This window comes from Vombatus ursinus, unplaced genomic scaffold (genome assembly GCF_900497805.2).
Source record: "Vombatus ursinus unplaced genomic scaffold, bare-nosed wombat genome assembly UNPS02014812.1, whole genome shotgun sequence".
NCBI lineage: Eukaryota > Metazoa > Chordata > Mammalia > Diprotodontia > Vombatidae > Vombatus > Vombatus ursinus.
Window position 1 is genome coordinate 7,146,791 of NW_020954590.1, and position 25,483 is coordinate 7,172,273.

Genomic DNA, 25,483 nt, shown 5'->3' on the forward strand with positions numbered 1-25,483 from the left:
TCCAAGGTTCAATATGACATTTTGTAGCATCACCTATTTAAAACCACAGCCCAAACCTCCACCAAAACATTTCTCCGGCAGACCAAACAAAAGGCCCACGAGTCTTCAAACAAATAGCATTTAATTGAGGTAGAATAGGAAGATACATAGCAAGACATTTCCCAAATAAACACCATCTCTTATGCCTTAAGGGGGCATTATACCAAAATTTACTTTTAATCTCTATGCCTTTTAGCCACAGCGGGAGAAAGATGCAGTCAGTTCAAACTCACAGCACTAACAGAGAGATGTTTATGGTCTGAAATCATTCCCCTTTTTGAGTTTCTATTCTTCCAGCCTCAGGTACCGTGTTTCACCACATTTTATGCCATTTTTTTTTATCAAAAAAGTGGATTGTGACCATTATGTGAAGCTTTTAAAAAAATTGTGCTGGTGTCATTTATTACTGAACTGTCTTTGGTGCAAGATTAGGATACGTGGAGTACTTGTGAATATATGTTAAAATTGGGAAGATGCAAGTCTTACCATATCACATGACTTACTTTTGGTAGCTTCGCCTGCCCGCCTGCTCCCCTTGTGCCTAGCTCTTCATGGGGTTGAGTGACAATACAGTTAGTAATGCAGCGCTCTAAACAAACAACAAAAGCCGGCTTTCAGAAATATGCTGACAATGCATGTGCGCTGAGAATTCTAGGCTCGAGGCTTGCACATGTGCGAGAGATAAATCTGTATCCACATGCCACTAGTGAATACATTGCTGCTTTGTTTACCTTTTAAGCTGCATGATGAACAAAATTATACCAGGTGACGATTGTGTGATGAAAGGTTATAAACCAATTTTTAGACTAAAAAAAAAACAAGGGATGAGTATGTGGTAAAATATAGTAGGTATCCTGAAAAGTCTGAATTAAAGCTTGAATTTCTGTCTATATCATGTATATTCTATCATATTAAGAAATAAAAATCTTTTGACCCAGCAATACCACTTCTAGGGTTGTATCCCAAAGAGATCATAAAAATGGGAAAAGGACCCACATGTACAAAAATATTTGTAGCAGCTCTTTTTGTGGTAGCCAAGAATTGGAAATTGAAGGGATGCCCATCAATTGGGGAATGGCTGAATGAGTTGTGGTATATGATTGTGAGGGAATATTATTGTGCTATAAGAAATGATGAGCAGGCAGACTTCAGAAAAACCTAGAAAGACTTATCTGAATTGATGCTAAGTGAACCAGGAGTAGAACCAGGAAAACATTGTACATAGTAACAGCCCCACTGTGTGATGACTAACTTTGATAGACTCAGCTCTTCTCAGCAATACAAGGATCTAAGACAATTCCAAAAGACTCATGATGGAAAATGCTGTCCACATCCAGAGAAAGAACTATGCAGTCTGAATGCAGATGGAAGGGACTATTTGCTCTCTCTTTTTTGTTTCTTTTTGTTTCTTCTTTCTCTTGGTTCCTCCCATTCATTCTAATTCTTCATTACAACATGAATAATATGAAAATATATTTAATAAGAATGTATATGTAGAGCCTATATCAGATTGCATGCTGTCTTGGGGAGGGCGAAGGGAGGGAGGGAGGAGAAGAAAATCTAAAACTCAAAAGTTTGTGAAAGTAAATGTTGAAAACTAGATATAATATAATATAATAAAAATAATAAGCATTACCTAGCATACTATATGTGTGTGTCTAACATCTCACCTTTCCCCTGTCTTCCCTGTTCTTTACCACCTCTATGTGTTTGCTTATGCTCTTCTTTATGCTTAAAATATCACCCCCTTTCTGTTGAATTCCTATCCATTCTTTAAAACCCAACTTAAGTAACACCTCCTCCATGAAACATTTCATCTTCCATCTCATAATCAGCTGTCTCTCCTCAGACTTCACATAGTGTTTTGTGAATATCTCTCTAATAGACTTAGTATGTAAGATTTGGTATTACAATTATCTAAATAGCTATATCAACTCCCAATCTCCACTAGACACTAAGTCCCATGAACACAGCGATCCTGTCTTATCTAAACTTTTTACCTTCCTTAGTGCCTAGCACAGTGCTGTGCACACATAAACAGTGGCAGAATTGACCTGAATTCAAGAGTAAAAGATACTTGTATGACTGGCTTTCATGAGAATAAAGGGCTCATAAAATGACAGTGAAGCACAGTTAAGCTTAGGTCTCCGTTCTACGAGTGATCCTCATGGCGGAAACAAGTGATTCTGTAATCTGACTTTTGAGCTAAGGGCAGGCTCAGAACGTGTTGTTGCTCATTCCAATTGAGCCAAGTCAAGCAGGACCAGAGCACCTAGTGTTTTCAAGACCTTGTGTTCCCAATTTAGAGGCAGTTCCTCCCAGCCATCCTACTTGCTAGCTGAAGATTCATTTTTCATAGGAGATTGACCTGAAGGCATAAATGAAACCAGTAGAAGAGATCAGAAAGGACAGTAAAGCATCTCAATTTCCAGGCTTCCTACTCTCTAACCTGGGGGTCATATTGCTTCCCACATTTAAAACATTCTGATCTGTCTTGTAGTTATTTGTGTCAGGGCCTTATCTTCCCAACTGGATTGTAAGTGCCTGGCTGGGTGAGACAAAGTCTTGTTCAAAATTGCCTTATGCATCACCTAATGTAATTCACAGTAAATAGTGGGTGCTTTTTGAACTGAATCATGTGGGAGACTATGCCTTGTAATTGTTGCAGCAAACTGTCTCAGATTTATAGTCACTGCCTCCTCAAAACTGGTGCCCCTTCATTTGCCGTCCCTTTTTCTAGATTCTTCTACTCCTTAACAATGCCTGGAGCCTTCCAAACTAGAAATGTCCAGCTTCCAAATAAATTGGTGCTTACTTGCCTATGGCATCACAGATGGAAAGTCCATCAAATAAATGCGAGTGAGTCCCCAGTCCCTCATATAAAATGTCTTGTCCTTTTCCACATCACAAATCTATCCTCTTATGTGGGAACTGAGCCAGGGTGACCCACAATGAATTGAGTAGGGATGATAAGAGCCTAGCATAACCTAGGTATCACAAGAGGTCATCTCTGGCATGATTGATGGTCCTCTCCCCTCCACCCCAAGCTGTGTCACCAAGCCTGTTCTCCTAGAGTTGAGAAGTGGTATAGTGAATAGAGTGCTGGGTTTGGGGTTAAGATCCGAGTTTGAATCTTGTCTCAGACATTTCTTAGCTGTGTGGCCCAGAGTAAGTCACAACCTCTCTCAGACTCAATTTTTTCATCTGTAAAATCAGGATAATAAGAACACTTACCTTAAAAGATTGTTACAAGGATTGATGAGGCAATATATGTAAAGTTCTTTGGAAACCATAATGTACATTATAAAGATTAGCTATTATTATCATTCTCAATCAAATTGAAATCTCCTTGACAGCAGGAACCCCCAGGTCTTCTACTTATTTGTGCCTCTCACAAAAATTAGTACATAATGCTGACCACAGCTGCTGCTCAAATATTTGTTGGTTGATTGATCCTATCACAGATTTTGTGATTTCTCATCTAAAATAGTTCACTCATAACCTTTCATTATTTAGCATTTTTTGTTATTTCAGTTCTGAAAATTGTGAGTTCTGATTCCCAAAATATTGGAATTCTTAGAGATCCAAGGACTGGCCACTCCTATTCTAATGAGTAGGAATGGTTGCACCTATCCTTGCCTGGGGTGTGCATTTTTGATCCCCCCAAACAAGGGCACAAAACTTGAGATCTTGTAAAAATCCCCTGGATTTCTCCTAGAGGGATTTTCATATGTGAATATTTACCATGGGGTGTTTAGCTCTCTGTTTATTCATATTTGAAAATGAGTTAACACAGAAGTAGACTGGTGTATGGGGAGGAGTGATGGTACTTGAGATCTAGAAGGTTGTGCAGCATTTCAACAGTGTTTGGTTGCTTATGCAGGTTTGCTTGTTGCCATGGTTACTGATTCATTCGAAGTTGTTTCCTTACCTGAGACAGACACTGTGCCACTTCAGTAAAAATCAAGGGATTGTTGTTGCTCTGTGGTCTCCAGCCATGAATAAAAGTTGCCAAATGACATCTAGAGTTGGGATTTGATTCCAGATTCAGTGAAATCTTAAATATTCAGCACAGAATAGCTAGAAATGGAGTGCTATTGTGGTGTGCCAAAAATACTTTAAACTGAGAGCCAGAAGATCCCAGTCCTGCCACAAATTTTCTTTATCCCCATGAGAAAAAATGCACTTCGGTTTCCCACCTACAAAATAATGGGGTTGTACTTAATTGATTTTTATGGTTCATTTCAGCTTTAAAAGTCTATTACTTTATGATGAAGACACCATTTTCATATCTCTTCAGAATATTCTTTCCAGAGTACTAAAATCACTCTGAAGTCTGTGATTCTGGAAGAGGGGAAAGCATATCACCCTCTTAATTTAAAAAAAATCAATGTTTTATTTTTTTCCAATTACATGTAAAAACAATTTTAACTTTTTTTAAAATAATTTTACAATTTTGAGTTACAAATTCTCTCCCACCTCCCTCCCCCACCATTGAGAAGGCAAGCAATTTGCAGCCATGCAAAACATATTTCCATGTTAGTCATGTTGTGAAAGAAAACAGATAAGAAAACCAATGAAAAATAAGGAAAGTTTAAAAAAATAATGCTTCAATCTGCATTCAGATTCCCTTATGTCTTTCTCTTTAGGAGGATACCATTTTTCATCATAGGTCCTTCAGAACTGTCTTGGATCTTTGTATTGCTGAGAATAACTAAGTCATTCATAGTTCATCATACAATATTGCTATTGCAATGTTTTCCTGGTTCTGTGCACTTCACTTTACATCAGTTCCTATAAGTTTTTCCAGGTTTTTATGAAAGCATTCTGCCCGTCATTTCTTATAGCCCAATAGTATTCCATCACAATCATATGCCACAACTTGTTCAGCCATTCCCCAATTGATGAGCATCCTCTCAATTTCCAATTCTTTGTGATGACAAAAGGAACTGCTGTAAATAGTTTTGCACATATAGATCCTTTTCCTTTTTTTAAAAAAATCTCTTTGGGATACAGACCTACCCCCTTTATTTTTGTATATAAACTCTGTGTCATTATGATCTGTTTTCTTCTAGGAATAATTACAAACATCCCTTTGTTTCTGCTCTGGCCTTAGGAACTCCTTCACCGACATTCTTCGGGCTATTCTGCTGTCATTGGAAGTTCTTATTGAGGACCCAGAACTTCAGATAAATGGTTTCATTTTAATTATAGACTGGAGCAATTTCTCCTTCAAACAAGCCTCCAAACTAACACCTTCAATCCTCAAACTGGCCATCGAAGGGTTACAGGTATGTGCGTACACATCTATCTGAACATGGAAATGCATATCTAATAATTGCGTGTGTGTGCCCACACACATGTGTGTGTGTTAATCATAATCTGAATAATATTTTGCATTAAAAGGAGTGAAAAGGGATAAAATTCACCTGTACATGCCCCCCAATTCTTACCCAGCCTAAGCCTCAGATATTTGTATTTTATTATTTTTTGTTTTTATCTAAACTTTATTCTTGCCACAATCATATATTACTTGCTAAAACAATTACAAATAATGATCAGAGATTTACACTTAAATTAATCCATTTAGATTCATAAAGATTAAAGACATGCACATCTGTCTGACAGGAAGTATGGGGGGAGAGGAGGGAGAGAGTGGAATGTACTTAGGAAGAGAGCAAAAGGAAGGAAGGGCTAGGGCAGCAGATATAAGTAGGGGCTATTTTTGTGGTTTAAAGTACTTGCCTTCTTGTGTGTACTCAAAGAAGGTTTCTGTGGGATCCGATATCCCATGAACTTGGGCTTCCCTAGATTTCCGGTGGGGAAATGCATCTTGCATGAATATTGATTTATAGCTCATGGTTTCAGTGTTTAGGAGATGGTCTGTATTCTTTTAAAGGAAATGGATAAAACAATATCTAGCTGCTACAGAAAGAATTTCTGCAATAGCAGGATGGGAATGATTGGACCAGATGTTGTCTCAGGTCCCTTCTAACACCATCATTTCAACATTGGCAATTTATATCCAAGAGGGTTGGGAAGTGGTATAGTGGAGAGAATTTGGGACTTGGAATTTTAAAGACCTGAAATCTTGCTTCAGGCACTTTCTAGTTGTGTGGCCCTGGGCAAAGTCACTTAGCCTCTCCTAGCCTCAGTTTCCTTAATTGTAAAATGGGGATAACAATAGCACCTACCTTTTAAAGATTATTGCAAGAATCATATGAATATATGTAAGGTCCTTTACAAATTTTAAAGCACTATATACAAATGTCATTTTTATAATACCAAACTATTACAAAGTTATAGATATATTTTAAAATATTCCGAATTAAAATATTTTTCTTCCATGGCTACCCAGTTTTGCTAAGCGCTAAAATCACCTCCAGGTTGGTAGGATCGTAGATGCTGAGCCAGAAGTCCCCTCAGACATCATTTGGTCAATTTGTAAGTGAGAAGACTGAAGCCCAGAGAGAATGAATGATGTGCTCAAAACACAAGAGATGGCGAGTGGCAGAGTTGGGATTGAATCCAGGCCCTCCTGCACCAGTTCTATCTCTTTGGTTATGTAAGCTCTACTTGTGACATTTGTGTCCATTTGACAAACAGGGCCTAAATGAGTGAATGTAGCTTCTTCCGGGTGTCAGTGGCTCCTCACTGACACCCAGGGATAGTTGAAGCATTGGAAAAATCCGAATTAACACATACAAAGTTCATCTGGCCTTAATTGGCAGCATGACCCTGGGCAAGTCACTTAACCTCTGTTTGCCTCACTTTCCTCATCTATAAAATGGAGATAATAATAGCATCTACCTCCCCCGGTTTTGAACATCAAATAAGATGATGTGGAAAGTGCTTAGCACAGTGCCTGGAGGTTCTATATAAATGCTAGCTGCTGCTGCTGCTACTACTATTTATTATTTTTATTCTTATTTCCCTTCCTCAGAGTAACATCTTCAACACAGGCCTCGGGCATCACTTATCTGCAAACTGTTCTCTGAAGGAGCTACATAGGCCCTGGGAGGCTCTGGAGTGCATGCATGTGTGTGTGTGTGTGTGTGTGTGTGTGTGTGTAAAAACACCTCTACATACCAAAGGGCAAGTAATAATCCATGTTCCTTAATAATATTAGCCCCTAAAGGGTTCTATGACATCTGTGCAATATCTTGCATACCCCAAGCATTTAGTAAAGAGTGAATAAAAATTAATAGTTTCTGTACATAATTTTTCTTGACTTTCAAAATTCAATGTTGGAAAACATGGAGATATTATCAATAATGAATAAATGATTTTTAAAATTATTATTACCTTGACTTTCCAAAGAATAAGTTCATGCTGAGCCTCATCTTTAAAAATCTTACCTGAAAAAGGAAGAAAAGTGAGGGTGAGGGAATCTACTAGGTAACTCTAAATATTCAAGAGTGTTCTCTTCTTAGTCTTTTTCTCTTGGTTTCAAATCTTTTCCTCCCCTAAATCTCTTCCCTCCATTATATTTTTGAACAGATAACTTGACTCTTCTTTAAAACCACCATCAAAGAGAGTTTTAAATTAAGCCTGAGGGATGAATTACTATCTTACTGGCCTGACCTTCCTGTTTGAAATACTTGACATCTCTGGTATCAGACTTTTAAATCCTAGTGGTTTTGCCTCAGCCCTTAATCCATCATAAATGGATGCCATATTATTTTCTTACCATCTAAGGCTTTAAATTAGGAATCAACAGATGCTCTGAAAGATTATGTGATGGTATTAAAGAGGAAGCATTTGTGCTGGTTTGTCCAAAATAAAATTTCAGGAACCAATGAAATATTCTTGTAAAGAATTTCTCCCATAGATAGTCCTATTCTAGGAACACAAATGCTGATTTCAGATTATCCAGAGAGGTTACCAGAGGACCAACTACCAATTAACTAAGATTACCTGGGCTTTTTACTTCCTCTCTTCATACTTTCCATATTTTGTTATCTTTATTGCTTTTTGTTTTTCATCCTCTCTCACTTGCAGTAAGCAATACTGAACCTCAAGACCTTGGTTCTCTGCAAGCCCTGTCACTTATTCATTGTCTGACATTATAAAAATCACTTAATTTTTCTGGGTCTCAGTCTTCTCATCAATAAAATGGAGATAATAACTGCTGAATCTCATAGTAGGCTTCTTGTGATAATCACAAGAGATAAAATATGAGACCTTTCCATTCAAGGACTGGTTGAAGAACTTGCTAAGTTTAGCTAGGAATAGGGAAGACTTAAGGGATGTGATCAACATCTTAAAGTAACTGAGTTTGTCACTGGAAAAGGAATTCAACGATCTGCTTGTCCACAGAAGACAGAACTGGAAACAATGTGGATAGACATGGTGGGGATGAGAGTTACAGAAGTCATTTTTTCTTGATAAAAGGAAAACTTGCTAACAATGTGAATGGTCTATGAGTTGAAGGGGCTGCCTAGGTTGGTAGGGGATTCCTGATGTCTTCAAGAAGGGTGTGGGTGAGTATTTGTACAGAGGTTGGACTTCATGGTTTCTTAGTGCCCTTCTGACACTAGGATTCTGTGAGTCTGTGTTCACTGTAGGTGAAAGTACTTTAAAAGCTATAAAGCAGAATACAAATGCAATATGGTATCACTGATGCCTGGAAAAAGAAAAGAACATAAAACTTAAACCACTTCAATTTAATATTACCATATTAAACAGCAGTTCATGAGATCATAGATTTAGATAAAGGATAGACCATAAGAGATCATTTAGTCTATTGATAGAAAGATATAGATGTATATTACATAGCTGAATCCACGGTGTATATTTTACATATGAGGAAACTGAGGCCCCGAGTTAAGTGACTTGCCCCAAAGTCACACAGGTGGTAAGTAGGAGAACCAGAATTTCAACTAGGCTGAAATGGCTTGTTTGGATTGTCTGTGAATTTCATTTATCCATTCTCTAGGTTGAGCTGGTTATTATGATTAACTAACTGAACCTTTGATGTCATCTTCCATAATATTCACTATGGGTACATAGTCCCTACTTCAGGCCCTCCAAACCGTCCTTCATATTTTTCTTAACATAAACAGAATTCTTTCCTTCATAATATTCTTAGCTCTTAGGCTTCCAAGATGCATTGAAAAGGAATTGGATTAACTCACAATTAGTTCATGAAAGACTGCATACATTTTTTCTTATGATAATATCTGTCTTTGCAATTATTGTAATGTCATTAACATTTTTCTTATTATCATGAACAGATTCCTCAGAAATATTGTTTCTTAACTGTGCAGTGCTTTTAAACAGGGATTTAATGGTACATCTCTTAATGACACAAAGACAAGTTAAATCCATGTGCCCTACTTAGAAAATTAAAGACCATGTATTGTCTATAATCCATTCTTCAAAACCTACTAGCATCTGTAGAAGCTCTGAATGGATATCAAGAGCAATGCATTCTAAGTAAATGGTACAGTGAATAAGGAATGTGGAATTCATGAGAAAACAGAAATCCAAAGCATTTCCTTCATTTCTGACTTGCTGTGTGATCTTAGGCAGCTGCAATAACCTCCCTGTGGTTCAACATCCTGGATTGGAATGTGTGAATGATTATGTTTGCCACCTGCTTTCCCCGCAAAAGAGCCACTGAAGATAAATGAGATCTCTTGGCACAAAACCTCCAGGAAAAGAGAAAATAATTATCATGAATCTCCTCATTCAGCTTTCCTCTGCAAAACTGATTATTTCTTGTGTACATGTAGGTCCTATTAACCTGAAAGCAGAGGTGATAACAAGTAATGTCCAGGGGATGGAAAGTGGGCTAATGACCCTTAGAGAGAAACTTCTATTTAGTTCTCCTATTTTCTGTCCTTTATAAGATGATGATTAGACTAATGATGATTGTGCTAGAATAAATGGCATGTGAATTACTCTTCCCAAAATAAGTTGTAGCAATAATTACAGAGAAAATTATTTTTTAAAGGAAGTATCTGGTAGTAATATCTGAAGTCATGTTCTGTCAGTCCATCATAACTTTATCATTAATCTGTTAGTGAGATGCATTGTGGGACATTTCAGTTTTTAGACTATTAAATTGTCCCATTTGCATAGATATCTTGGGAATTTCATTTCAAAAAATCTTCGTTAGAATATGGATTTTGCAAATACCTAAAAGCTATCTTATTTAAATCTATTAAATTTAAAACTTTTAAATATATTCAATTATGTCTAAGAGAACTGTTGTATGTCATACATCTCAAATAAATTGATCTGTAACCAAATTTAGAATAATATCTATGCCATATTTTATACGTATAAGCTGCACTGTCCTCAGTTCCATTGGGAAATTCTCGTGAAATGAGCCAGTGGCTGAATTCTGGCTCTCAAGGCCTATAATATCTCCAAATTGATACGTGGAATCATCCTAGTAATCATCATAGCCCAAATAGTGCTATCAATATATAACATTTATCAGTGTTCAACCAAGCAGGATGCTTAAATGGGCTTAATATGCTAACATGTTTACTTTAAAAGACCTATTGCCACATGTCTTATTGGCCATTTAAAAATATCTGATTCCTTTAAGTACATTGACATTTATGAAGTGTTTATTAATAGACATGGTAATGATTTTTTCTTTACCTTTAATGCACATATCGATTTATCCAGAAAATGGTTTCTAATTTTTTTGGTCACGCATCACTTTAGCAAATTTTTGAGCCTTTCCCAATAAGTGAATATTTACTTATTTATAAATAATATACAAGTGCTAATACACTCATATTTATGTATACCATAAAACTTGCATGAAATAGTGATTTAAAGAAGTAATATTTGATCCTAGAGTTACTAAGGAAGCATTGGGGTTATTGAATAGGTAAGTTACATGATCAGACAAAATTTAGAAAAAGCACTTTGGCAGCTGTGTGGAGAATGGATTAGAGCAGGAGACTTTAGGGGAGAAGTTTGGGATGATTAGAAGAATTCCATGATTTCTGAAAGGAAATTCAGCCCACTCTCCTCAACCTCCTGTTCAACTCTGTGCCCAACAGATTGTAAATTTTCAGTGTCTGTGACATGCACATTGATAGACAAGCTCTTTAGATAAGGTTAACAACCCAACTGGAGTGTTTTCTAGGACAATGTGGTTTGTTTTTTTAGAAAGGAATTCTTTGTTGTGTTGTTTATCTTTCTTGTAAGGTATAAATAAGTATATCCAGTCATTGTAAGCAAATCCTCAACAGAATGACTAGTAAAGTTCAGAAACAAACAAAAAACTGATCTCACTCAAAGTCCTTTGTGCTCCTTGTATTATCCAGAACAACTTGTTCCATCTTTGGGGCTGGGTACCAACCCAGCAAATGGCAAAAATAATTTTGCTACATCACTAGGTTGCTCCATCTTTAAAAGCCACAGTATTGGTAAGTTATGTGGTACAGTGAATAGAGCACCAGCCCTAGAGTCAGGAGGTCTTGAGTTCAAATCCAGCCTCAGACACATAACACTTACTAGCTGTGTGACTCTGGGCAAGTCACTTAACCCCAGTTGCCTCTCCCTCCCCACCAAAAAAAATTAAGCCATAGTATTTTCTCCTTTCCCTATCTAAAAGCTGCACTTAGCGTAATGAAATAGTGAACACTATAGACAGCTGATATTCCCCTTCTTTTCCCCTTGACTCTTAAGTGGATCTCTTCTATGGAAGTGGTAATAACATTTACTAAGCAAATGTCTCCTTTGTTTTATGCCTTACCTGAAATTATTTATCAAAAGGTCATCACATAAATTTTATCTTTAATATCTCTCAAGGAATCTTACATAATTTTAACATTTTTGACACATACACATATACATCTTGTTGGAGAAGCTTTAAGGTAGTGTTTTGCTCTCCTGAACCAAATACTATTTTAACAAAACTTTAGCATAGTAAGATCTTTCATTCTTTGTATCTTTCAGTCAATTATTTGATGATAAAAATAGTCTACTGTGGAATAGCACTAATGAAAGTTTGCCTATTTCGTTCTAACATCCACTTCAAGGATGTCCAAATCAAGAATGTGGGATGGGAAAGGAGTATGGATAGGCAGTAGCTGACATTCTCTTGGTGATCTTTTTGTTAATAAAATGGTCCAAGATTTTTTCTCACCCCTTTTATATCTTATCCTTCTTCCTATACCTCGTGAGTCAATGCCCCAATGCCCGCGCAATTGTATTGTCATCAACATGAACCTTCTTTTAGTGTACTTAGTCTAGTCCAACAATTTTTCTTTTCTTTATCTATTTCTGTTCCTCAAGGTCTGTGATATTAGAGTTTAAATGTGGCAGCAGCACTGTCTTCGATGATAAAAATTGCAATAATATTTACAGATTTTATCCATCTTTTCTCTTATTGCTGTACTTCCAGTTTCATCTTTAAATGCCTTCATGATATCTTAGCTTTCCTCTGCTTCTTCCTGCTATTTTATGAAGCAGCACTGTGTATGAACTTCCTCTATCTTTCTCTGTACAATTTCATAAATAGACTCATATTCTAATTGGTGTTGCCCTTGGCTACTGTATGTCTCTACTTGACAAGTAGGTCAAGTGTTTGCTGCCCATTGTGGTTTATAGATTCCTTTGGTCTTGTGATTATTTCCTCTATTACCACTTTTGTGCATCAAGAACTTACTCAGATAGGTAAGGTTGATGTTGTTTTAATCACACACTATATATTTTTCTCATTTTTATTCATCTAACTTCATATTAATTTTTTATCTTTGTACTAACAAATGAGTGGTCTGATTAAATATGGGAAGCTAATTCAAAAATGACATCCACATAAATAATGAATCATCTATTGACTTAAAATATAATAAATTTCTTTTTTGTGACAATGCTTGATATTTACCATCTTTAGTGCCTTCAGATTCTTTTTCTCTAAAAAAGAACTCATGATGTAGAGGGGTGAGATTTTAATTCAGTTTACAAGTCTTTGGTCTCTTATTCCATAATCCTGATTCTCATCCTTGAAAACCTTTAAAGTCACACTATATCAAAGTGCAGTTCAGGGGCAGCTAGGTGGCATAGTGGAGAGAGCACAGGCCTTGGAGTCAGGAGGACCTGAGTTCAAATGTGAACTCAGACATATACCACTCACCAGTTGTGTGACTCTGGGCAAGTCACTTAACTTCAATTGCCTCACAAAAAAAAAGTCTTCCTGAGTTCTTACAGAATTTCTCTGTGACTTGATCCTCTGCAACAAATAGTTGGTACATTATCTGTAATTATGTTCTTTGTGGTCTTTTAGCAAGTATCATCAGCGCTGCAACATGTAAGCCAAATGTTCCATGAAATTATGCTACTTATTACCTTTGGATGCATTAGAAAACCAATTCCACTAGCTCCTTTCTTTGTCTCTGAGGAGAACCTGTGAACCAGAAAGTCTTCCACCGAATTCTTTTTTCTTCTGGTTTTGTTTATGGAGAAAGTGTCAAGATTGACAGGATTTAGTTCCTCCAGTAATACATCCAATATCTTATCCTTGGACAAGGATATTATATTTAAGAGTACCAAAAACTGTTAATGTGAATAATCTGAAAAAATATCTTTCCCCTTTTCCTTCCAGTGTAAGTGCAGAAGCAGATAGGAGCTTGAAGACTGGTATTTTTCTTTGTTTCATAGGCTGCTACAGCCAGCGAATTCATCACCAAGAGACCATTCCATTGGTGATAATCCACTCCATACTTAGACAGACTGGTCCTTGGAAAGTAGACTCATTCTATTGCTAGGACTATCTACAAACTTTTCCATCTACCAGAACTTAGGCTTTTCTGGTATAATCTTCAAAAACTAGTCATGTCTATGCCATGACGAAGTATCAGGGTAGTACTTTGTGTTCCAAAGTTCTGAGTTAGTTGCCTTCTCACTTTCTCTTACCTTCACCTTACATTTTCACATATCCTCTCTTTCATGTCCTTCATGGAGTCAGGAATACCTGAGTTTAAATCTTGTCTCAGATATTTATTCATTGTGTGGCCCTAAGTCACTTAACCTCTTTCAGTCTCAATTTCTTCGTCTTTCAATGGGTATTATAAAGACTCATTTCATAGGATTGTTCTGAGGATCATTTATATACATAAATATATATATATATATATACACACACAAATATGTACATTGTATATACATATACACACATGTGTGTGTATGAAGTATTTTGCAAACCTTATAAATGCTAGTTAGTTAAATAGGTAGGTAGGTAGTAGTAGCAGTAGAAATAATAGTTTTTCAATACCTACCAGATAACTTGGTATATAATTCCACTCCTTTACTCATTAGATGTTCATTGATGAAGGTGAATTGAGTTAGGATTAGAATCTTTGAGAAGGAGGGCATATACTAACATTTCTGTTATAGTTCTTTTGTGGAAAAACCAGGTATTAGAAATATATGTGTATTTAGACATATTACATATATTCATGAATGTTAATTACTGTATATATATATATTATGTAACTATTGCATATATGCTTTGTAAAGAACTTATTCTACCTCTTAAATTCATATGAATCTAAAATCAATGTAATTGTATTTTCAATATATTCCCACAGTTCTCTAAGGTTAGATCTCTGTAAATTGGATCTCATTAGCTAGTTCACTAGCTATCACTCAACAAGGTAGCTCCCTATTTCTCATTGACACCATTTAATATTCTAAGATTGGTTTAATTTCACTAGCCCAGGCAACAGTACTTTGATGTTTTCTAAGTATTTGGGTAGCATGCAATGTTAAATTATCTCTCAATAGTACAGAAACAAATCTATTCCCTATACCTAAAAAGAACCATGACCAATGGAAGCAAAAGTTATTTTCCTTCGATCATGAAGAATTATTTTCAGCATTAAAACATATGATATCTCTTATTGATCATTAAAATCTTTGTGCATTGAAGGAAAATTTTTTAGGTGGGAAAATCTTTGAAGGAAGAGAATATGTTTACTTTGCTGATAACCTGCAGAACTGACATTTTCTAAATATTGCATAATATAGGAGGATCATGAGAAAGCATTTCAAAGATCACTTGACCCAATCCCTCATTTAACAGATGAGGAAATCAAGTCCTAAGAAGTTTTATAAGTTGCCCAAGATCATACAGCTGGTTAGTGGTAGAGTCAAGATTCTAACCTAGGGCTTTTAACTTCAAATTCACTGCTCTTTCTACTGTAGCAGTCTGCTGGAGCCAGCTCAAATAAGCTCATTGTTCAAACAAGCCAATTGCTAAATTTTCAGTGTGAGCTTTATACCTTGGAAATTGGCAATGCCATGAATGTTTCGTTGATTTTCAGATTGAAGAAACTGATGGAGAAAACACTGATAATGCAGATTAAGCTTAAAAACGTGTTGTGCTTGACTAATGCGAAAATATGTTTAATAGGAGTGTATATGTAGAGCCTATATCAGATTGCACTCCATCTTGGGGAGGGTGGTAGGAAGGGAGGAGAGAAAATTTAAAACTGAAAAGCTTATGGAAGTGAATGTTGAAAACTAAAAATAAACTAATTAAAAAAAATGTACTATGTAGGGACAGCTAAGTGGCATACTGGGTAGAGCACTGGGCCTGGAGTCAGGAGGAACTGAGTTCAAATCCAGACACGACATTTAGTAGCTGTGTCACCCTGGGCAAGTCACTTAACTCTAGTTGCCCCATACACATATATGATGTGTATGTATGTGTGTATGTTGTATATACTTCGTTACCCTAAGAGCTGGTTGTTGAACATTTGCCAGCATACCCCTGATTACATATGATTATATAAAATAAAATTTTATGTCTTAGGTAAATCTGTTCTACTTGTCATGCCATTTAGCTATATCTCATAGATGAATTGAATGGAATTTGTTGAATTTAGGAGAAAAAGGAAAAATGAGGTTGTGAGACAGGAATAGCAGAAAGGACAAATGAAATTCATGAAGGTCATGTTGAAGTTTTCTTAGTTAAGTAGTGAAATCCCGGAGGCCATATTCCCTGGGTTCATTAAGAATTTAGAAATTATGAGTAGTATTTTCCATTCATTGAATAGGCTTTAATTGCAATTGCTTTAGAGGAAAATATTAGAATGCAAAATTTCAAAATGATTTTAAAAGTCTTGAAGAAAAATATTTAATTGTCTGGGAGAAAAAGACTGAAAGATTAATAATTAATGTCAACTGCTAGGGTAGCTTCTAGTGGAGTTTCTCAAGAATCTGGCCTTGTGCTGTTTAATATTTTTATCAATGACTTGAATAAAAATATGCTTTTCTGATTTGTCCACAAAGCAAAGCTTGGGAGAGAACCAGCATGTTGAACAACAGAACTGGGATCAAGATGGGATGAATCTAATGAGATAAAACTTAATGGGGATAAATGTAAAGTCCCATACTTTGAGTTCAAAAAATAAACTGCAGAAGTACAAGAGAGGGAGTTCATAGTTAGATAACATCTTTATATGAAGAAGACTCACGGGTTTTTGAAAACTTCAAGTTTAATAGCCAAACAATTTTTTGTTGTTGGTCAGTTGTTTCAGTCATATCTGACTCTTTGTGATCCCATTTGGGATTATCTTGGCAAAGATACTGGAGTGGTTTGCCATTTCCTTTTCCAGTTCTTTTTACACATGAGAAAACTGAAGCAACCAGCACCTTTTAGATCACTTTGCCCTTGGGATGGTTGCCCATCCTGATTCATGCACCAATGAACATACCCTTCCAAAATTTTCACTCCAGAATCTTATTCTCATCTAATTTGGCTTAAGGAGGGAATAACATACACATTCAGTTGGGTATGGAAACCTCTTACCCTTCAGGAAAATAAGGGAGAAAGGGGACAAGAGAGCAGGGGAATGATAGAAGGGAGAGCAGATTGGGGGAGGGGGTAATCAGAAGCAAACACTTTTGAAGAGGGACAAGGTCAAAAAAGAGAATAGAATAAATGGGGGGGGCGGGATAGGATGAGGGGAAGTATACTTAGTTTTTCACAACATGACTACTGTGAAAGTGTTTTGCATGACTACACATGTATGACCTGTATCGAGTTGCTTGCCTTCTCAATGAGGGGGGGGGGGGGGGGAGGAAGGGAAAAAATTTGGAACCCAAAGTTTTAAAAACAAAAGTTAAAAAAATGTTTTCACATGCAATTGGGAAATAAGAAATACAAGAAATGGGGTATATACCTATACCTATCCTACCCTATAGGAAAATAGAAAGGGAAGGGGATAAGGGGGGGATAGAAGGGAGGGCAGATTAAGGGAAGGGGTATACAAAATGCATGCCATCTTGGGGTGGGGGGAGGGATGAGATGGGAGAAAATTTGGAGCTCAAAATCTTGTGGAAGTGAATGTTGAAAACTAACAAAATAAATAAATTTTAAAAAATTTAATATAAAAAATAAAATACAATCTTCACTCCAGAAATTCTTTCAATTGAACCTCACTGGGTATGCATAGATTTTTCACAGGACACTAATTCTCGTTATATGACACATTATATATTAAACTCGTTTTAACACCATATCTTTCCTATAGCCACCACCTATATCTCTTTGACCATCACTGATGACACTGAGAGGTCATTTAATGCTACGCTCTCCAAAGAGCTGAGCGGATGAACAAAGTAAGGCATTAAAGATTTATCCTTTCCCATTCCTGCAGTGTCTATCATCACAAAGACAGCACTCAAAAAATGTCTGTTGAAGTGATTAGGGCCTGCACCAGATAGTAGATGTTTCAAAAGGAGGTTTGTCTTCTTTGGACCTCAGTTTCCTCATCTGTAAGACAAAGGGGTTGGATTAGATAACCTGCAAGGTCTCTTCTAGCTGTAACATTCATTTTGTGATTCTTTCTAGTTGGTTCATTAAGGCAAAACATCCTTGTTGTATACACTAAAATGAACAAACAAAACTCCTAAATATCCTGATTCTCCATACTACCTAGGAATTTATATATGTGTTCATTTTTAACTAAAAAGTTTTATTTTATAGTATATTTTAGTTGAATAATTTAATGTCTAATTCAACTCAACCTAATTCAAATATTTAGACCAGAATGGGAATAGGGTCAGTGAGAAATGCTGCAGAAAGTTCACACTGTTTTACAAACAACTCTTGTGATGTGACAGAGAACAGGATATCCTCCAGATGTCACTCAAGAAAGCTTTTGAAACTTTGAAGATAGATAAGAGACCAGCTTGCTATAAATTAAAGAAAGACAGATAAATGGACCTTGCATTCCCAGGAAGGGTTCAGACCAGTTGGATGCCTAATGGGGATTCCGATTAGAAGATAAAAGAGAGATAGAGAGAACACTAACAGCACCATATGAAAGAGAAGTGTTTGCCATTTGGGGCTCAGAACTTAGCAAGCTCCATCACCCCTATGCATGTCAACAGAGTGCTTTGAAGCCCAGCCCTGTGGTAATAGCACACTGCCCATAAACATAAAAACCATGCTTTTTGTGAAAATAGATGGAGAAATCAAGCTTGGTTCCAGGCATGGGAGTCAATTTCCTTTCTATTTAGAGGTGGCTGGCATTAGAGAGAATGAAAGAGTGTTAAGTTGTGCTTTGGCAGTGGAAAAAAGGTTTAAGTTTTTAAAAGAGATTTTCTGTCCCTGAATCCTTTCAAGTCTGAGGTTTCCACCAATGACTATATCTCTAGGTACTGTGAACCACCTGCAATGTGAAATGACCTGAGTTGGCAATGATCTTCTAGTTAAAAAGGTAGTGTGGTGCTATGAGGAAGAAGCATTGGATTTGAAGTCCAAGGACACATGGACAAATCACATGTTTTCTACTTATCATCTGTGTGACTATGAACAAACCTGAGTGTCCTTACCTGTAAAATGAAGGAATTGAGCCAAATGATTATTTGGATATTTTCTCAGTGTAAATTCTATGATCATTGCTTGGTAAAGTAGGAATCATTTGATGAAATACATGGAATTTCTATACATGTAAAAATGCATATTTGAACAAAGTTATTCACTTCTGTAACAGCATTTAAGATGAAATTTTACTGAATTTTAGTCAAGATAGCTTACTATGGGCACAGAGACCATCCAGATGCTGGCAAAAACATCCCCCCAGCAAGGGAATTCCTTCCTTCTCCAGGCCACTTACAACCTATCCCGGTACTAGGGGGCCTGGCAGATCAAGGAAGGATACCCTTTGACCCCAACCTCCCTCTTATCTCCTCATTCCTTTCTCCCCTCCTAGATTTTTACTGTCCCTATCTCTTTACCTCAGTGTGAGAAATCCAAGACTTCCCTTCTACTTGTATGATTAAGCTCTGTCCTCTCTTCCCAATGGTAATGGATGAAAAAAAAAACCCAAACTTTAGCTCCAACTCCCCTGCCCTGTGAAGAGGATATGGAGGTTTGTGACACTTGGAAGAGCAAAGAGTTACCAACTATTATCTTTCCACTAAATAAAGATTTTTCCATGATGAAAATTTGGGGCTGTTGCTGACTGCCAGAATTTAGCAATCTCTGAGCCCAGTCCCCTGGGTTCATATAACAATAAAACAAACCACCTAAGTGGTTTCAACCTTTGCCTAAAGGCATCACATAAAATGAAATTTATCCCTTATTTATGGAAACATAAGTGAGAAATGTTAAAATTTTCTATTAAGATATAACCAGAACTGAAATTTAATTGGATGAATCTGTGCCATAATATGACATAGAACATGAAGCCTGTTTTTTGACCCTTAGTCCTTAGAGATTGCAGCTTTCTGAACAACGAGGGAGTTCTTGAAATGAATAGGATGCAGCAGGTTAATATGATTCAAAGGGATCATGTTGCACAGTTTCTTCTTCCTCATGAGCTGAAACCACACATTGCCCAAGTCTTGGTAAATAAAGTATGACCAAGTTCATCAAGTTATTTTGTAAGGTAATAAAAGCATAGCTTTTGATAATTAAATGGGAAAAGAAATGGGGTATGGAGGGACAGATTAATAAGGTTACACCTAACTTCTCTACCTTCTTATATAACCAGTCAACATATGTTTAATGGAAAACAATGCAAAAAGGTGGGAACTGGAAGATATGAGGTCAAAATTCAAAGGTTAATAATTTTGAGTTTAGAGACCTTGGCTATATTCATCCATCTGTTAAAAGAATTAATACATTGAAAAGGTTCCTGTATTGACAAAGCTTGTGAAGGTGATCAAAATAACAACTGACATTTAGGTAGCACTTTAGAGATACTATCTCATTTGAATCTCAAAACAACCCTATGAGATGGATGCTACAGCATTATTATTCCAACTTTACAGATAAGAAAATTGAGTCTCAAAAAGGTTATTTGGCTTGTTTGCAACTAATATCAGTGTATTTGAAATCAGTTCTTCCTTACCCCAAGTCCATCACGCCATTCACACTGCCTAATAAGCAACATTATTAAGTGTTCTAGGGAGAAAATGAGATCTTACACCATGTTGTGAAATGGATAAATGACATTTCAGGTCCCTTCCAAGTCTCTACTTTCATAATGTGTACTAAAGTGCTGTATAATTATAAAGCACACATAAGTACAAGCTATAATTAAGGCTCAGATAGATCTTTGATCTCATTGATTTGGAGGTTCCCTCCAATGATGTAGATCCATGCCTGATCATCCTGTGTGACTCTTGTATGTGCCCTCCCATAACTTCACCACAACAGACCCACCCAACAGACTAAATGCCTTATTTGCTTTATTCTGACATTATGAGGGTGGAGCCTGTCTACCTGATCCCTCACCCTTGTTCCATGACCATCCCACTTTTTTACTGTCATGCTATTGGGTGCTGGGCCTAACTCAGGCTTATTTCTTGGTAGTTTAGGTCTCATATTGAAATGGAATGAAATATTTGTGGGTTACTCAACAGTTAACAAAAGATTCACTTGCCCATAGCAGAGGAAAGATATTCAACAAGGATTTGCAGTAAAGACATAGTGAGGTGATTTAGTTCTTCCCTTCCTTTGAGTTGTCCATGGCAGTCTACCAGTCAAGCATCAGACAGGGGGCTGGAGTTCCTTGTGGATTTTTTTCCCTTCATATGACTAGGTGTTGTCAATAGTCAATCAGTCAATAAGCATTTATTAAAAACCTACTATATATCAAGCATTGTGCTGAGTGCTGGGAATACGAAGAAGAGAATCCAGAGCCTTTATTCCCTAGAGCCAATTGAGTTTTGAGAATGGTTTCAATACTTTTCAAGAAAAAGAACTAGCCTTGCCCACTACATAGGGACTCTCCTGGCTATTTTTCCTACTCCACATACAATTCCTTGTTTCCATCTTTTACTCTTATTCTTCCTTGAAGGTCCTCATTGGCTACATGTTTAAGCCTGCTCATACCTGCACTTCTTCATTGCCTCCTATGTAATACTCATTTTCAGTTCTTCAGACTTTTGTGTTCAATGTTTCAGTCATACAACAATATTGTTAGAAGCTATTTTTAATATGGTTCCATAAATGACGGATCCGTGTTTCTTAGAGAAACAGGACAGATTATGTCAACACCCTATACAGGAGCACATCCCCCAAAACAAATGGAATGAGTTTGTGATCATCTATATGGATGATTATGTATACATTTCTATGACCATCCATGTACCTCGACTTACCAAACTTTACTCTCTCATTGTTCCTCTTCCCAAAGAAAGTAGAAATTCAGTCCTTCCCCCCCCACATCCATTATGTTCTAAAATCAAATGATTAATAAATTTCTGATTTTCCCTTCATTAAGCAATGAATAAAACAATTTGGGCTGCTTGGAAAGGGAGTAATTTTAACATTGGAAGGAAGGAAACAAGCATTTATTAAGTACCTACTAAATACCTACACAGTGCCTAGCACTGTGCTAAGCACTTCACAAATATTATCTCATTTGAACCTTACAACAACCTGGGGAGGTAAGTGCTATTATTATACCCATTTTACAATTGAGAAAATCAAGGCTTTAAGTGTCTGAAACCGTATTCAAACTCAGGTCTTCCTTATTCCAGGCCCAGCATTCTACCCAATACATCACTTTGCTGCCTATAAACATAGGATTATGGACCTACACATAGAAGACCATCAAGTCCAGCCCCTCATTTTACAGATAAAGAAACTGAAGTCCAGTGAGATTAAATCATTTTCTCAGATCCCAGAGACTAAACGTCAGAGATGGGATTTATATATACCCAGATTATTTGACTTCAGAGTCAAGTCTCTTTCAGTTTTACCAAGTTGCCTCTCATGTTCTGACCCAGGAAAAAAGTGCAGATAAGTAACATGTTAACTCAAACTCTTCATTATTTGTTGTTGTTATTCTGTTGTTTCAGTCATGTCTGAGTCCTTGTAAACCCTTTGGAGTTTTCTTAGCAAAGATACTCGAGTGGTTTGCCATTTCCTTCTCCAGTTCATTTTACAGATGAGGAAACTGAAGCAAACAGGGTTAAGTAACTTACCCAAGGTCATACAGCTGGTAAGTGTATGATGCTAAATTTGAACCCAGGAAGATGAGTCTTCCTGACTGCAGGCCCAGCACTCTATCCACTTTACCACCCAGCTCCCCATATTAACCAAATGAGAAAGCCAAAATCACCAAACTACAAACATTGTTGCAATGAAGTTTTTGTATATTTTACATCGACTCTGCTTTTTTGACCAAGTTGCAATAGAAACCAGGTTACACAGAATGCTTTTCTGGTTCTGATCCTCTGAGAGTCACTCTTTATAATGAAAGTATCTAATTTTATGTTCTCTCTACACGAGGTAAAAGGAGGTAAGTGAAAGGTTAGAGTATTTTTTGACTCTGCCATCAAGCAGTAATTTTAATCTAAGACTTGAATAAAGACATAGAGAGCAAAAACAAAGTTGGATGATAAAAATGGTATAAAAATAGTGGTAGGATGCATTCAAAAAAAAGATGAAATTTAACAGACATGACTCTAAAGTCCTTCGTTTTTGTTTAAAAAAAAAGCCCAAAACACATATAATCTGGGAAGGTGTGTCTAAACAGCAGTTCATGTCCCAAGAGAAGTTAATTTCCATGTACTGCAAGCTTATTGGCTTAAAAGTGAATGTGATCTTAGGCTGCGTTCATAGAAACCATAAAAAGCCTCTGGAACACAAGAGGCAGGAGCCCTGCTATCCTCTGTACCAATGCAACCACATCTGGATTATTGTGTTTGGTTTTGGGTGCCACATCTTAAGAAAGACATGGAAAAACTGAAATGAGTTCAAATGAAGGCCTCCAGAATATTGAAGGAACTCTAAGTCATGCCATTCAATTAGCAGGCATGCTCAGACATGAATTCTCTGTAGTGTTCATTTGGGGAGCAACAGTGGAGATCTTGAGTAGATACCACACATACACGCACACGCGCAAACACACACACACACACACACACACACGCACACCACCCAAAGGAAGATGCAGATAGAGACATATACAGTAAAAGACACAAATATATAGGGCAGCTAGGTGGCACAGTAGATAGGGCACCGCCCTGGAGTGAAGAGGACCCGAGTTCAAATCCGGCCTCAGACACATAACACTAGCTGTGTGACTCTGGGCAAGTCACTTAACCCCAATTGCCTCACTTAAAAAAAAAGACACAAATGCAGATACCAGGCTGCACAAAGACCTGAGGGAGGTTTGTACATCCATGCTGCATTTATAGGGAACCTTGTATATTTAAGGGATTTCTGCAGACAGAGACTCAGAAGGAGAAAAAGAGAGCCTTTGTGGGAGTGAGAAGAACAAGGTTCAAACCTTCATTGAAAGAAATAAAGCCTCCAGTCTAGTGAACCTGCTGCTGTATATATCACAAATTCAGACTTAGGGGCAACATGATCCAGTGAGATTATTACTAAAAGAGGATTCCAATGTGAACTCAGTCACCTTGTTACAAGGGATGGTTCTTTAAGCAAGTGAAAGAAGAGGAATTTATTAGGAAATAAGGGTGATAAAAAAAGACCAACATTAGACCTATGATTTCATTGCTATAGGGACTCTCAGATGAGATAACTCCCTCTACAAATGTAAGTCAACATTTTCTTGGAAACTTACAAGTCTTAGTGAGTTTTCCAGAACACTGATGGGTTAAGCATCTTGTCTAAAGAGACATAGCTAGGATAGTACGTGTCAGAAACAGGACTTGAAACCAGGTCTTCCTGGCTCCAAGATGTTCTCTCTGCTTTCTTTCCATACTATGCTGTCTCCTAGGACATGAATAAAAATACAATTTTTAAAAAGAAAGAAAAATCAATGACAGTGTCAGGAAAACTTATGGAGTCACTTAAAAAAACAGAACATTGCCCAATATCCATGTCACCATTAACCTCAGATTCTCATCACCTAAAATTCTGTATGCACAAAGCTTAATTCCTGGATTTGAATTCAACTCAAACATATGTACAACATTTTCATTTCATCTCATGTAATTGGAATTAAGAATTTTTATTTCAATAGAAATCATTTCAATTTCCTGTGTTTATAAATGAAATGGTGAAAGAGGGAGGGGAATCTGGTCTGTAAGAATGTTTTAGTTCCTTTTTAGAGATTAAGATAAGAGAGATATCAAGAGAGAAAATTTCCATGTTGAATTCAAGAACCAGCCTGGGCTAACATTCCTGGAACCTGAGGGTTATTCATCTCACAAAGCCAAATTACCTTTACTTTTTGTCACCCCTAGGATGGAACATGACAGCTGTTGATCTCCTTGAATGTTTTTAACACTTTGAGGGCAATGATCTGTGGAGTGTGATACTCCATGGAGTAAGAAAGGCAGGCATTTCAGAAAGACAGATAGTGGGATATTATTGGAAAGAGAATGATAGCCTCATTGTTAGCACCCTCAGGTGGCTCATTAGTAATATTATTCACTTGTTTCCCCCAAGTCAAAGGAAGAAATGTGTAAGGATGAAAAACAGTAGTAGGATTAGGGGTGGGAAGGCAGGTCAATTTACAAAAAGTCATTTCTCTTAAAAGAGGATTTTAAGTGATATTCTTTGAACATAGGCATTCCAAAGCAGCTATATTTCAATAGCTTGTAAACATGAAGAATTTATGGTTGGCTTTCATGTCCTTTTAAAAGACATTATAGTAGATCCAGTGTGATTAGAAACAGCCATTGGGAGAGCATTAAAAACAGGTTTGTAATTTTTATAGGATAGTCAAAGCAAAGTGTTTCTCACTTCCCCCTGTTCCAAACCCCCAATGTTCAACATTCCAAAGAATTAATACGTGTATAACAACTTGGTTTCATTTCCTGGGTTAGTACATTAGATGCCCCCATCTCTCAGAGTTTTACCACCTTCAAGGTTACAATTGTAAATCTGTGTCAACAATCTCTACCTTTCCACCTCTTATTCACACCAAACCTTCTCTTCAGCCTTAACATGACCTTCCATTTCCTTGTTCCACCCCTATTTTCCCTCTCCATGGTTTCTGTTGCCTCCATATCTGTCCTTAAACCTATATTT

General features: G+C 36.9%; 1 protein-coding gene across 1 annotated transcript in view; it reads left to right on the plus strand.

The window, feature by feature from the left end:
• The window catches only part of LOC114053675 (clavesin-1), a 184,563-nt gene that overhangs the window by 63,874 nt on the left and 95,206 nt on the right, over positions 1–25,483 (plus strand). Inside the window, exon 2 of the mRNA XM_027876783.1 lies at positions 5,156–5,330. Coding sequence (XP_027732584.1) covers positions 5,156–5,330 — 175 coding nt within the window. The remainder of the gene's footprint in view (positions 1–5,155; positions 5,331–25,483) is intronic.